This window comes from Eretmochelys imbricata, chromosome 1 (genome assembly GCF_965152235.1).
Source record: "Eretmochelys imbricata isolate rEreImb1 chromosome 1, rEreImb1.hap1, whole genome shotgun sequence".
NCBI classification, from domain to species: domain Eukaryota; kingdom Metazoa; phylum Chordata; order Testudines; family Cheloniidae; genus Eretmochelys; species Eretmochelys imbricata.
This window is the reverse complement of record NC_135572.1, coordinates 346,294,273-346,307,412: the sequence shown is the minus strand read 5'-3', so window position 1 is coordinate 346,307,412 and position 13,140 is coordinate 346,294,273. Positions and strand designations below refer to the sequence as shown.

At 42.4% G+C, this 13,140-nt stretch overlaps 1 protein-coding gene across 2 annotated transcripts in view; it reads right to left on the bottom strand.

Annotated features, from left to right (window-relative positions):
- Positions 1-465: 465 nt before the first annotated feature.
- UPF2 (UPF2 regulator of nonsense mediated mRNA decay) overlaps positions 466-13,140 on the bottom strand; it is a 135,646-nt gene continuing 122,971 nt past the window's right edge. For both annotated transcript variants that reach the window (XM_077836629.1, XM_077836635.1), the window contains one exon: positions 466-1,727. In XM_077836629.1, coding sequence (XP_077692755.1) covers positions 1,718-1,727 — 10 coding nt within the window. In that variant the 3' untranslated portion in view covers positions 466-1,717. The remainder of the gene's footprint in view (positions 1,728-13,140) is intronic.

Below are 13,140 nucleotides of genomic sequence, written 5' to 3'. Positions count from 1 at the left end.
TTCTCCTGACTAATTTTTCCAGTACCTTTTGGAAAGTAAGATGTTAATATTTTACCAACTTGATATATAACAGTAATCAATACTCTGGGGACAGCATTCAGTCAATATAAGAATCTGAAAAATTATTAATCTGTCCACATAAAGAAATTGTGAAAAATTTGAAATACATCTGCCTCTCTCTAATACAAATAGATTAGGAGTGAGGAGAGAACCTAGACAGCAGCCAGGGGGAACTCAGGCTGTCTCAATGAAGACTGTACAGTACTATCTGTGTCTGATCTAGTTTGTCAGCTTGTTGGGGCAGGGACCGTCTCATGTTTGTACACTGTCATATACTCCTTATGACACTCAAATAAGTGAAATGCTGGCCAGAAATATCCTCCAGGGCATTTAGTACATAATGTATTAATATTATTTCAGATCATCATTTACTTCAAAATGAACTTAAAGAGAGACAGACACTAATTCTAAATTACAACACTTTATTGCAGCATCGGCAAAGGTCAGATTTCTGAAGCTGGTGAAGATCGGGCGGCATTTCTGTGTGAAATGTTACAATTTTACAAGTCTTTTTAATCTACATGCAAAAACCAAACCAGTGGTAGAAAGAATTTTAAAAGAGCTAGAAAAAAAGATTTAATCAAGTAGTAGCATACAGATGTGCTCTTTAACTGAATGTACTACACCTACCTGAAAGCGAACAAAAAAACACAACTATACTAATAAATAACAGATTGTCAGAAACGGACCAAGAAACCTCATTTCTACCTAGAAAAAAAATAAAATAAAAATTCTATTTATTTCCAGACTTTTTTTTTCCCCTTCTTTTTTTTAAGACACAAAGGCTTGTCAACCCGTGAAGGTCAACGAAACATTTGGATCCGCTCCTTGATGTCCTTCTGTCATGCTGACTGGCACATTTTGGTTTTCAATGATACTTACAATGGGCTCAACTATATCCCTGTTCTTAGGCTGGTGTCAGGCTGTTCTATGCAATTTGGGTAAACACTGTGTCAATAAACTTCACATTTTGTCTTTAACCTTAACAGACAATTTTATCTCCTTGGCTCTCTTTGATTTTCCCCCTCCCACCTATTCCTTTTAGAAAAAGGTTATTGTTAAAACAAAAGCCTTCCCTCTGTGGAGTATCTGATGTTTGGTAATTGATCATAATTTTGTCATCCTACATGTCAGGGTTGCGATAAGATTTTACTGCTTGCTCTACACTTTTCTACTGTAGACTTGAAGCCCCCAAAAGAATATTCTTCTGCCACAGAATGCTCGATTCAGAGATAATGTAACTCCCACTGGGTTTAGAACTCTCTTTGTTTTTCCTCACATCGAGCCATCAAAACCCTTTCCGTTCCAGTGTAATCCATCTTATTTTTAATTGCTCTTTGTTGTAACTGAACTGCTCACTGGTCAAGTTAACCATCTCATTTATTTACTTCCATTCTCATGAGAAGATTAACCCTCACACGGTTCCTGTAACAAAATGCTTTTTTTGTAGGCCATGACTTGGAAGCTTCCACTTGTTCTGTTTTTAGTGGAGGCTGGTGTTTCTTCCCCACGGCTCCAGCCTGTCCCAGGTTTCGATTCTGAACTCTCTAGACTGACATGCTGAGATGTGTCCACGGCTCTCATTTAATTGCTGGAGGACTCCACTATCCACAACATCAGAGATACAGGACCTAATGAAATGACACTTGCTGCTGGATCAACGTCTCCTAAAAGGGGGGGGGGGGGAGAGAAAGGAAATACATTATCCTTAAAGGACCAAAACCATGCAGTTGTACAGGACCTAAAGTTGGCTGTTGAGTTCGCCATGTCTGGATCTGTTTTATGGCCATTCCTACCCCTTGTAGCTTATATCCTTTAATTCCATCTTTTCACTTTATAAATACTTTTACAAAAATTGTGTGTGCCAAAGGAAGGCAAATATACCACCATGCAAACAAACCCCGGAGACTGATCAGAGAAATTCTCCTTCCTGACCCATCTCCTCCAAAAATGGGGAAGCTAAGCTTCGCTTCAAGCACAAAAACGGACTCCTGTGAGACAAGGCTACTGAGTAAGCGTGCACCATTTGTCGAAAGGTAAGTAGATTTTTACTTCGCTTAAAATAGACTTTGCTTTCATGCATAATTTATTTCTTGCTGTACAAGATGCAACAGATGTGGGCAAAGTTTAAAGAAAAACTAGAGCTGGGCTTTCTAGAGTCAAATACTGAAATATTCTGAAAAACTTGTAATGACACATTAAAATCTTAGGTTATACCTAAAATGTGAAGCAATTCTATCTGGGTAAAAGAATGTAAATGAAAGAGATTATATCAGTATGGTTAGATGTGATATAAAGGAAACAAGGTTACATATAGTATGTTTGTATATTTCTGTTTATGCTGTTAAATGTATACGATAAAATATACAGGATATGCAATGGGGCTAAGTTCACACTACCACTGGAATCTTTACTGTTGTATTTTTTTACCGTTATTTCAACTGTGTGACTTTAGTATTACATTAATATAGATTTCTGTAGTGCTTTTTGCAAAACAAGTAGCACAGGAAGAAGCTTGAATTTTCATATCTTTAATTAAACGGAACAACTACAGAATGCCACAGAATTTTGCAAAAACAGTTCGATCTGCATTTTTTTTTTTTAAAACACAATTTCTTCCTGTCTACTGTTGATGCAATTTTTGGGTTTGGCTGCATGTGTTCTGATGTAGTAACAATCTCCCTCATGCAAATTCTCCCACTAACAGCTGCCCCTATATTTGTGATAGAAAAAGCAGAGAATACACAGTTCTCCCTATATTTTGTATGATATGTCAGAAAGCGGAGGGGCAAGAGTAGACTGCTAAAAATCTTAGCAGTAGCATACTGAGCATGTTCAAAAACAATATTTCAGTCACTTATAAAACTTTTCTATTACTAAATTTGTTCCTTCCAAACCTTGTAAAGCTGATAAATTCCCTTTATTAAGAAATATTTTCATGAAAAGTTTCCAATTAGAGCCTTTTGTGTTATAGGCACGACTAAAAAAATTAGAATTCCTTAAAATGGGGAAAGACTATCCATCTACCTTAGCCCTTGGCCAAAACATAAAAAACAGACCAACATTACCTTTTGACGAGATCAAATATGGAAAGGTTTTTAGACAAATTGTGAGCTACTGAAAATAGGATACTAAAACTGAATCCATTCTGGGTTTTTTTTTTTTGGTGTTACCTGCAAAACTTGCTTTGCATTTCTAAAGCACTTTACAAATATGAATGTTGACTACAGCCCACAAGATAGATAAGGAATATACAGGGCTCACTTCACGCACCGCTGTAATGCAGCCATGTCGGAAGTAGACACTGCACTATTTTAAAAGTGCAAAGTACACTACAGTTTAGGTTAGGAAGTGAAGAACCCCATACACATTTGAAACAGGGAGATTTAGATAGGTAACACAGAATGTAATGATCCAAATTGGAACATGGGCAGGATTCCCAGGATAATACACCCACTCTCATGAAAAACACAGTCTTGTTGAATAAGTAGTAATCCTTGAGTGTAATTCCATCAAGGGGATCTGCTGATATCAAACCATAAGAGCAAAACTCTTATGATTGGTTAATGCACGAGATCCTCAAGTTACAGATTTCCACTCAATCCCTTTGTCTCCTCCACCAACCCAAAACTCCATGCCCTTTTCATTCCTGAAGTAACCTCTTTCTTCCTGCGTGCCAAGTGCCCCCTTTCGGCCTCCTCCAAATACCTCCTCTCAAAACTCACTTTTCGGTGTGCTTTCCATGACTAATCTCAGCTTCGGCGCTGTCTGTTCCCTCTCTCTCGCCTGACCACGTTAAACAAAGAAACAGGAACGACACGAAATAGACACACAATGAGCATCTGATTTCTTTTTAAACATTACTGTTTCATTAGCAGATTTCCTTCTTACATCTTATGTTGCTCATAGTGGTGTTTTCTTGCTTTACCACCATCTCAGTTTGGATTGTATGATCTTCAGGGTAGGGACCTTGACCTTAAAGAACCATGCACACCAATGACAAGTAATATGTATATGCATGTGAACACAGACAGAGGTTGGAGTACTAGCTTAGGAATTTCAAGGCCTGGATTCAAGTCCCTGCTTTGGCACAGACTTCCTGTGTGACCTTGGAAAAATCACTTAATGTCTCTGTGCCTTAGCTCACCATCTGTAAAACGGAAATAACAACACTTCCTTACCTCACAGGGGTGCTGAGGATAAATACATTAAAGCTTGTGAGGCCTTTGGATATTACAGTAGTGTGTTGCCATGCAAGTACCTCAGATAGATTTTTATTCACAGGACTAATAGTTGATTATACATGGGATGGAGGAAATCTCAATGATTAATGCTTGCAGTCAATCTAAACATGTTAACAGGTGTGAAGTTGCTGAAAGGCAATATTTCTCAAACACACCTTTTCTTCAAATTACATACTTTGTTTTAGTCTATCCCTTTTGATACCAGAAAAGGATAACACTAGACAAGAAACAAGCGTTATCAAGCTCCATGTACAGTCAGTCTGTTCCTTTAGCAAAGTTTCAAAGTGCACATTATAGGTCTAGTATAGGGTGGAGACTGCTCAGATCAGTTTTTGTAGGATGAACAGACTTAAATGAATACATCACGCAAGTTTTATTTATTAAAAAAAGTATTGTTTTCACCTTCACTCAGCCCTAGACTCTCCTGACTTGCAGCGTCCCAATATAAATAGCTAAAAGCAAGAGTTGAAGCTATTTTAATAAACTATTTTACATGCTCATGCTTCCAAACAATAAGATACCCTGAAGCCAAACACAAAGCCAGCTATTAACCACTGTATTTAAACTGGTAATATAAGGAAAGTATCCTAAAGTGTAGTACTTTCCAGACTGCCATGAAACTACAATGCTCTGAGCAGGTAGTTGCAGATCAAAATTTAACATCCTTTATTTAAAAATACTTGAAAAGACGAACAGGTAAAGCATGTCAATACAAATTTGCTTTTTATTCCCCTTAGCACTAACTGTAACCCTGCCTACACACCTGCATTATGTGAATGAGAACCACACATCTCCCCAACCTCTGGGAACCCAGTGAGCACTCACATGCTGGTATGAAGAAGTAGGAGATATATAGGAATGGGCCCTAGAGCTCTACATCTGCTTCTAACCATCCTGATCTTGCTCAATTCCTGTGCAGCCTGCTGAACACAGAAAAACCTGCAGGATCCCAGAGACTGGTTTTTCTCATCCCTTGAAGGTGGCACTTACAGTATATTTACACAGCAAAGGAAAACCCACGGATGGCCCATGCCAGCCAACTCGGGCTTGCCGACTTGGGCTGTGGGGCTCTTTCATTACCGCGTAGACTTCTGGTCTCAGGCTGGAGCCCAAGCTCTAGGACACGTGTGCACACATCCACACACATTTCTCTGTGAGGCAGGAGGGTCCCAGAACCTGGAAGTCCACACAGCAATGAAACAACCACACACAGCCTGGAGCCCTGCAAGCCTGAGTCGGCTGGCACGTGTCAGCCACGGTTGTCTACTTGCTTTGCACACATACTCTTAGGAGCAGGGTGAACATTACACTGCTCTGCTGGACTTCCCCACTACTGCAGAAATTTGAGAGAGGAAGGGGGAAACATGTTTGGGTGTGCATGCAGGCAGATGCATGTTGCACAGCAAGAGGAAAGAATTGAAGAGGGGACTGAGAAGAGGCCGAGATTGGAGGGACTGGGTGAAGATGGCTGAGGATTGTGGTGGAAAGCAGAGTTATTTCAGAGTTTTGAAAACCAAGACAGCAGTGTTTGAATCTGAAGTGGTTAGGATGCCTAGGAAAACAGAGGATGGGAGCAACAGATCCCATGTCCCGTGTAATGTTGCTACAGCCTCTCCACTCCCCCTTTTAAAAGAGTAGGGACTGAGAACGCTAATATGGGAGTCAAATAAGGATTTCAGAAGAGGCAGGATCAAAATAAGGATGAAGTCTGGCAAAGATCTGGGAACTGTTACATACCAACATATAGAGCTTCTCTAGTCTTGGAAAATTACTAGTCCTAGCACTTAGTGTAGACAAAGAAAGATATGTTAAGCCGAATGTAGTCAACTTTAAAGTGGAGCTGTGAGAAGAGAAGTTGGGATCCAAGATGACCAAGATTTCTGGCCTTTAGAGTAAAGCTGAAAGAAGAGAGAAATGCAAGAAGATGGGTCAAAAGGACAGCTGTATGGAGAGTTATACAAGCAGTATCCTTGCTCAACAGCGGAAACAGGAAATTATCATGTTAGCAGATCTAAATTTTCCCTTGTTAAGCTTGCCTTTATTTCTCAGCATTAATAAAACAGGCTTTATTATGGGATTTTAATGAATATTTGGGTAATAAAATCCCAACATCCTGTTATTGTCTTTATGCTTCATTCCTCATTTAAATTGGTCATAGAAAAAAATCAGACAGATGTAAAATAAGTGATCCCAAAACTGTCATGACAAATGGTTTCACTGAAATCCAATTTGATTAGGTTTGTCAACCAGTAGACAATCACAAGAAGTGTCTTCTTACAGAGCATACAACCCCACAGGTGAAGGAGTTTATACTTCTGAGACTAATTGGTGAGGTTTACTCTTCTCCCAAACAAACCACTCCTTAGAAGCATGCTCTTTGATGCAGATCAGATAATTAGTTCCTCTTTCCATGAAAAACTTCTGAAAAAGCAATTAGTCTTTAAGCTACTGCTATTAAAAGGAGAGGTTTTTAAAAGCAAACTAGAGGTTAAAAATGGCATGAAAATCACTATTTCTATGCTCAAACTTCTTCTTTGCAATCTCTGGTGCATTTATTAATAGATGATTTATATATTTAAAACACGGGCCCAAATTTCATAATATGTTGCTTATGTATACTTCCCAGACCTGACAGAGCTCTGTGTAAGTTCAAAAGCTTGTCTCTCTCACCAACAGAAGACAGTCCAACAAAAGGTATTATCTCACCCCCCTGTCTCTCTAATATTCTGGGACCAAAACGGCTACAACAATGCTGCATAATATATAAACAAATCAGTTAAGCAACCTGAATATAGTTTAAACCATTCTGGCTTTCTGGCTTGCTGAGATATATTTCCCAAAAGTATTAAACACATTTTTAAAAGGAATTTATTTGAAACAAGAATCTACACCTGAGATTTATAGTAGAATAGTTTAGTAGTGGGGCTATCCTTCCTGAACAAAGACTAAAAAATTATGATGTCTTCTGTGAAAGTATCAGATTGACAATTTTAAGGACTGAAGTCCTAGCATTATGCACAGAACCAGTGCAGAACAGGAAGTGGTAGTGCAAACTTTCCCCACTCTAGTCCACCAATGTACCTCGACCTTGATCTGGAAGGACAATATCCTGAGGGAGCTGATGGTAGATTATCTTGGAATTCTTGTTGAGTCTCAGTGGAAACCCAAGACTTACTGGGCATAAAGACAGAGTAAGACCAGCAGGTCCTTAGACCTGACACTAAGCAAGCAGAAAATCTAACAACAACAACAACAAAATTCCTTTGGTTTATGGTCCAAGAGTTTGCAAGAATCTAATGACTAAAAGTATGAGGTCAGCAAACTTCTTTGTATTCCTAGTTCACCACACAAACAGGAGACTCGGAGGAGTGGCAAGGAACAGAGGGCTTTTATTATATTTAATTCTACAATTTATGGTGCCCCCAACACAGCAATAAGTATAGCATGTATATCTAGACAAACATACAGCATGCAAAATTAACTAGAGACAAGGTAATGATTGCTTGAGATCTCAGACGTCATAGTAATACTGCTTAAGAATGACTGAACTACTGACATGACTGACTAGATCAGGGATGGGCAAACTACGGCCCCCTGAAAAGGAATTTTGTCAAATTTACAAACTAAAATCTTTAAACAAACTGGTTAACCAAAGGGATTAAGTCCTGTTTTTAAGGGTCTCAACACAACCAGGCCTTGAACTGGAACAGTGGGTACCTAGGCACCAGATGCCATCTTTTCCTACATCTCTCCTGACATGGATGCCACTGATCAAACACAGCAAGAAGTGCTAACAATTAAAACTGCAGCTTCTGAGTTAGGGCTGTATCAGGTAGCTGAAGTATTTGGCTTGCTAGGGGATTCCGAACTGGAGGAGAATAAAGCCAGCCAGCTCCTGTAGATGCGGCTTCTGCCACAAAGACCCTTGTTGCTCCTGCTCCTCTTGGTCAAGGAGGGGTTCCCCATTCTACTAGCTCTTGCTTCCTTATGGCCAGTGGCCTGGGGCTTCTTCTCCCTCCTTTTCCATTTTCATCAAGAAATGGTAGAGAGGGCAACAGGATGATGGGATGAATGGCTAGGAAGGAAGACATGCAAATATGACCGGAAGGGGTCACAAGTGGGAGCTGTGGGCAGAGCCTGGGTTAGTACCATGCAGGGTCGACTTTAGCAGGGTTTCATGGGTTCAACTACACCCACAGAAATCATGAAACCCAGGATGCAAAAACACAGTGTATGTGTGTGTGTATTTGGGTTCACTCCTTCGCACGAGAAACTGTGAGCAGCTCCATAGTCTGTGCCCTTCATCATGGTGATGCTGCTCCTGGCCACGTCACTTTGTGATGATGTTAGAGTTGTGTGCTGCTAGGCAGGCCCGAAGGGCAAAATCTACCAGAGGGAACACTGGTGGGTGGCAGGGTGATGCCTCCTTGTGTCCCGATCTCCTGAGCTCATGCTGGGTCCTCTGAGCAGCTGGGTCTGGATGCTGAACAGAGCCACCTCCCGCACTGTGTCCAGGGAAGGGTTTCTCTCATCGCCACAAGTAACTGGGATTGGCCCCAGGACAGCCACACAGAGAGGAGCAGCCTTACCGGATCATCACTCCTCCTTCCCCCACCTTCGGCCCTCTCATTGTATCATGCTCTCTTTGTATTTATTTTTCATTTTGTTTCAGACTGCGATTACACTCCACTTTATTACACTGCAACCACTGAATTAGGAGGCTGTGCCTGTCCCTGCTACCAGGCTACATTCCCACTCCAGTTTGACCCTTGAACACAATCTTAAACGTGAATGTGCTAGCGGTGCCCACACAATAGTGATAACCAGCAATTAAGACCACAATAAATGGAAGACTAGTCTGGCATGTGTGGAGGGGCTGTCTAATCTGTGTCTTTAGCCTGATTAAAATTTCACATCAACAACATTCAGTTAGACAAAGGATCCTTGTAGAACCCATCCCTCGAAGTTACAGATGCCACAGTTAACATTTTTAAAATGTTTCAGCAGGATGGCTCGATCTGTCAGTAGCTTTTCAGCACAATACAAATGTTGAGGTTCATGTCATAGCTAATAATAAAAAAGTAGGGGTGAAACACCATGCCAATTTCTCCACCACTTGCAGACTGTTTAAAATCCTCAAACAAGTATTTATTTAAAAGCAATCTCTGACAATCTCCAACATAACACACCCAGAACTGTTACCGGCATGAATCCAACCAGGAAGTTCTAGAACAACAACAAAAACCTGCCTTCCATAAAGCAAACATGCTGCTATTTTAGTAAATATTATGGTCACTGAGCCCTGACTCATTACTGTGTGAAACGAGCCCCACAGTGTGTCAGTCTGATCAGTAATAGGCACACACGGAAAATGAAGAAGAAAGGAGAGAGCACCCATCACATAAATGGGAAAACAAATACGTTGCTTTACTAACTCACTCTCACATTAGAAAAGTCGTGCTTCTTGAAACAGGAAATCCCTAACCTACAGGCCAGATTGCAATACCCTTGCTCACAATGCATAGTACTTTACACCACAAATCTCTCTGAAGTCATTGGGAGTAAGGTGTGAGTAAAGGGTATCGCAAAGGGGCGTTAAGCATTAAGGCATTCTTCAAGATTGTGTTCACTATTCTGTTGCCCCTTATTTACTGTGCTGAGAGAGAGAGACAGACAAAACTAGGTACAAAAAATTTTAAGCTTGAGGGGAGAGTTGCATAGGGGGGTGCAGAACTTCTACAAGACCTGCTGCATAATACAGCACCTGGGAGTCCACTCCACTCCCCCCATGGCAGGCACTGCCCACTTGTCAGTGATGCACAAGGGCCTGTGTCCCTTGGGGAGCACAGGGGAGCCAGAGGCTAGGAGCTGCAGAAGCACGAGCCCCAGAATGGGTTCCCAGGACTCACTCCCATCCCCAGTGACTGTCAGAGCATTTTCATCACTGAGACCCTCCAACTTCATTGAATGTCACTTCATTCCCAGCCCTGTATCCCCAGAGACACCCCAACCCATTGAATGTCACTACACCCCTCAGCCTGCTATTACCAGAGATCCCCCAACCCTAATCTCAGTGAAACCCCCAATCCATCCTGCCAAACTTCAGTATGTATTTTGTTTTAATAATTTGTATGAGGCTTGTTGCCTCATTAAAAAAAACCTAGCAAGTATAAATAGCTTAATAAGCTGAAAATGGCATGGAATTATGGAATATATACACACACACACACTCCGGCCGGGGTGCTGGGTCGGGGGCCGGACCATGTGGCTTGGCCCCGCTCCAGCCGGGGCTCTGGGTCGGGGCCACACCTTGCGGCTCGGCCCTGCTCTGGCCAGGGCACAGGGTCAGGGCTGCACCATGTGGCTCGGCCCCACTCCGGTGCTCCAGCAAGGGTGCAGGGTTGGGGGCTGCACCACACGGCTCCCAGAAGCCGCGGCATGACCCCCCTCCAGCTCCTACGCACTCTAATGGGAGCTGCAGGGGCACACAGGGCAGTGTGCAGAGTGGCCTGGCCGCGCCTCCGTGTAGGAGCTGCAAAAAGGACATGCCTCTGCTTCCAGGAGCCACTTGAGGTAAGCGCCGCTCGGAGCCTGCACCCTGAGCCTCTCCCCCTTCCCCAGCCCTGATCCTCCTCCTGCTCTCCAAACCCCTCGATCCCAGCCCAGAGCACCCTCCTGCACCCCAAATGTCTCATCCCCAGCCCCACCCCAGAGCTCGCACCCCCTCCTGCATCCCAACCCCAATTTTGTGAGCATTCATGGCCCACCATACAATTTCTATTCCCCGATGTGGCCCTCAGGCCAAAAAGTTTGCCCACCCCGTTTTAGATGATTTTAAAACAGAAGTATTTCAGAATGGTATCTAGAAATAGCTATTAATCTGCAAAAAACTCAGACTTCTAATAGGCTTAAATTGTGGTGTCTGCTGGTCTGGCAGCTGCTTTTAAAGGAAAACTGTACTGCTTTTCTAATACGTGTTGTTGAGACAGATTTTGTAAGAGATTACTATAAAAATACTTATTAAAAAAAGGCTTGCAGAGGTTACAATCATTCAGTGGATGAGAGTGGTTCAGAAGCCTTGTCTACACTCCATAGCCAGTATAGCTATGTTTGTAGAACCCTCTAGTGGAGATGCAATATAAACCAGCAGATGGATTGGTTCTGCCAGCACAGCTAGACCGCCTCCCCAAATGACGTTACCTATGCCAACAGAAACACCCTATGCAGTTGCATCTACACTGGTGGTTCTGCTAGCGCAGCTATGTTGGTTAGGGGGTGTGATTTTTTTCTTCACACTGTCAGCTGACAGAGCTATGCCAGCAAAAATTTGTAATGTAGTACAGGCCTGAGCTTGCATGCACCTCAGGCTCAGCCGAGTTCCTGTAGGAAAGTTGTACTGAGAAGGGAAGTTTTTCCCATTGACCACAGGTCCGGTCTACTCTACACACTTAGGTTGACGGAAGCCGCCTTATGTTGACATAATAATGTATGCAGCTACATTACCAGGTCCCTTTCGCTGACCTAACTCACCTGTTACATTGACTTAATTACTCCACTTCGGCGAGAGGTGTAGCGCTTAATTTGATGTTGATGGGTCAATAGAGAGCAGCGTAGATGCAGCATTGTGTAAGTCCATTGAATTGACCTCCAGAAGATGCCCCACAATGCCCTGCTGTCAGGGCCGGATGTAGGGGCAGGAGAGCTGGGTGACCACCTGCGGTGCCAGGCTTGTGAGGCGCTGGGGTTGATGTGCTGTTTTTGTTGTTAGCGACAAAAGGGAAAATAGAATAGAAAAACAAATTAATTGACCTTATGGAAAGGAAGGTGCTTGATAGCACTGATGCAGCTTGGTAAAGTGAAGTAATAGTGGACTGCACTCCTGACATTAATCAGTGAAAAGATGTCATTTACAGTAAGATTTGTTGATGACGAGGATGGCTGTGTTAAAGTAAAGGAACACTTCATCTGTGTTCGGTCTGAGGATGATTCTACTGGAAAGGCCTAACAGAACTGTTTAAGAATGTCTGATTGAGAATAAAATAAAGCTTCAGGACTGCAGCGGCCAAGGCTACGACAACAGCATGAACACGAAGGGAAGAAACAGTGCTGTCCAGGCAAAGATCCCTGCACTGAATCCAAGAGCTTTCTTCATGCTTTGTAGCAGCCATTCCCCACCTGGTTATGTCAGATGCAGCCTCATCTTCTTTAGATTCAGTGTGTCTCTTTGGAGTACTGCAAAGGATAGACATCCTGTTTTCAGCATCAGCTATCAGGTGGAAGATCCTCATGGACAAGGATACAAATCTGACTGTGAAGCCACTAAGTGACACACACTGGGAGAGCCTCATTGACAACATAAGGCCAGTGAGGTACCAAGTGACCGAGATGGATGACGCCCTGATGGAACTGGCACAGTCGAGTAAAGCCGAAGCCAGAATCTGACACAAGGCGGAAAGCCTGGCAAACTAGATCACTGACTTCAAATTTCTGGTCTCAATTGGGGTTTGGCACAATATCCTGTTCCAAGTAAATGTTGTAAGCAAGGCATTACAAACTCAGTCGATGGACATCGCGACTGCTACTACTTTGATGAGAAGCTGCCTTGATTTCGTTGTGGGCTACGAAGAAAATGGATTTGAAGATGCCATCACTGGTACCAAAGGAATGGTGGAAAACTGAGGAGTGGAGCCTGTCTTCAAGGAAACTTGTATTCATCGGAAGAAGAGACAGTTTGGTTACAAGAGCACAGATGAGGTGATGGGAAGCTCGGAAGAAAAATCTCAGATGACTTTTTTTGCTTGCTCATTGACACTGTTTGAGTGTCCATTGAAGAAAG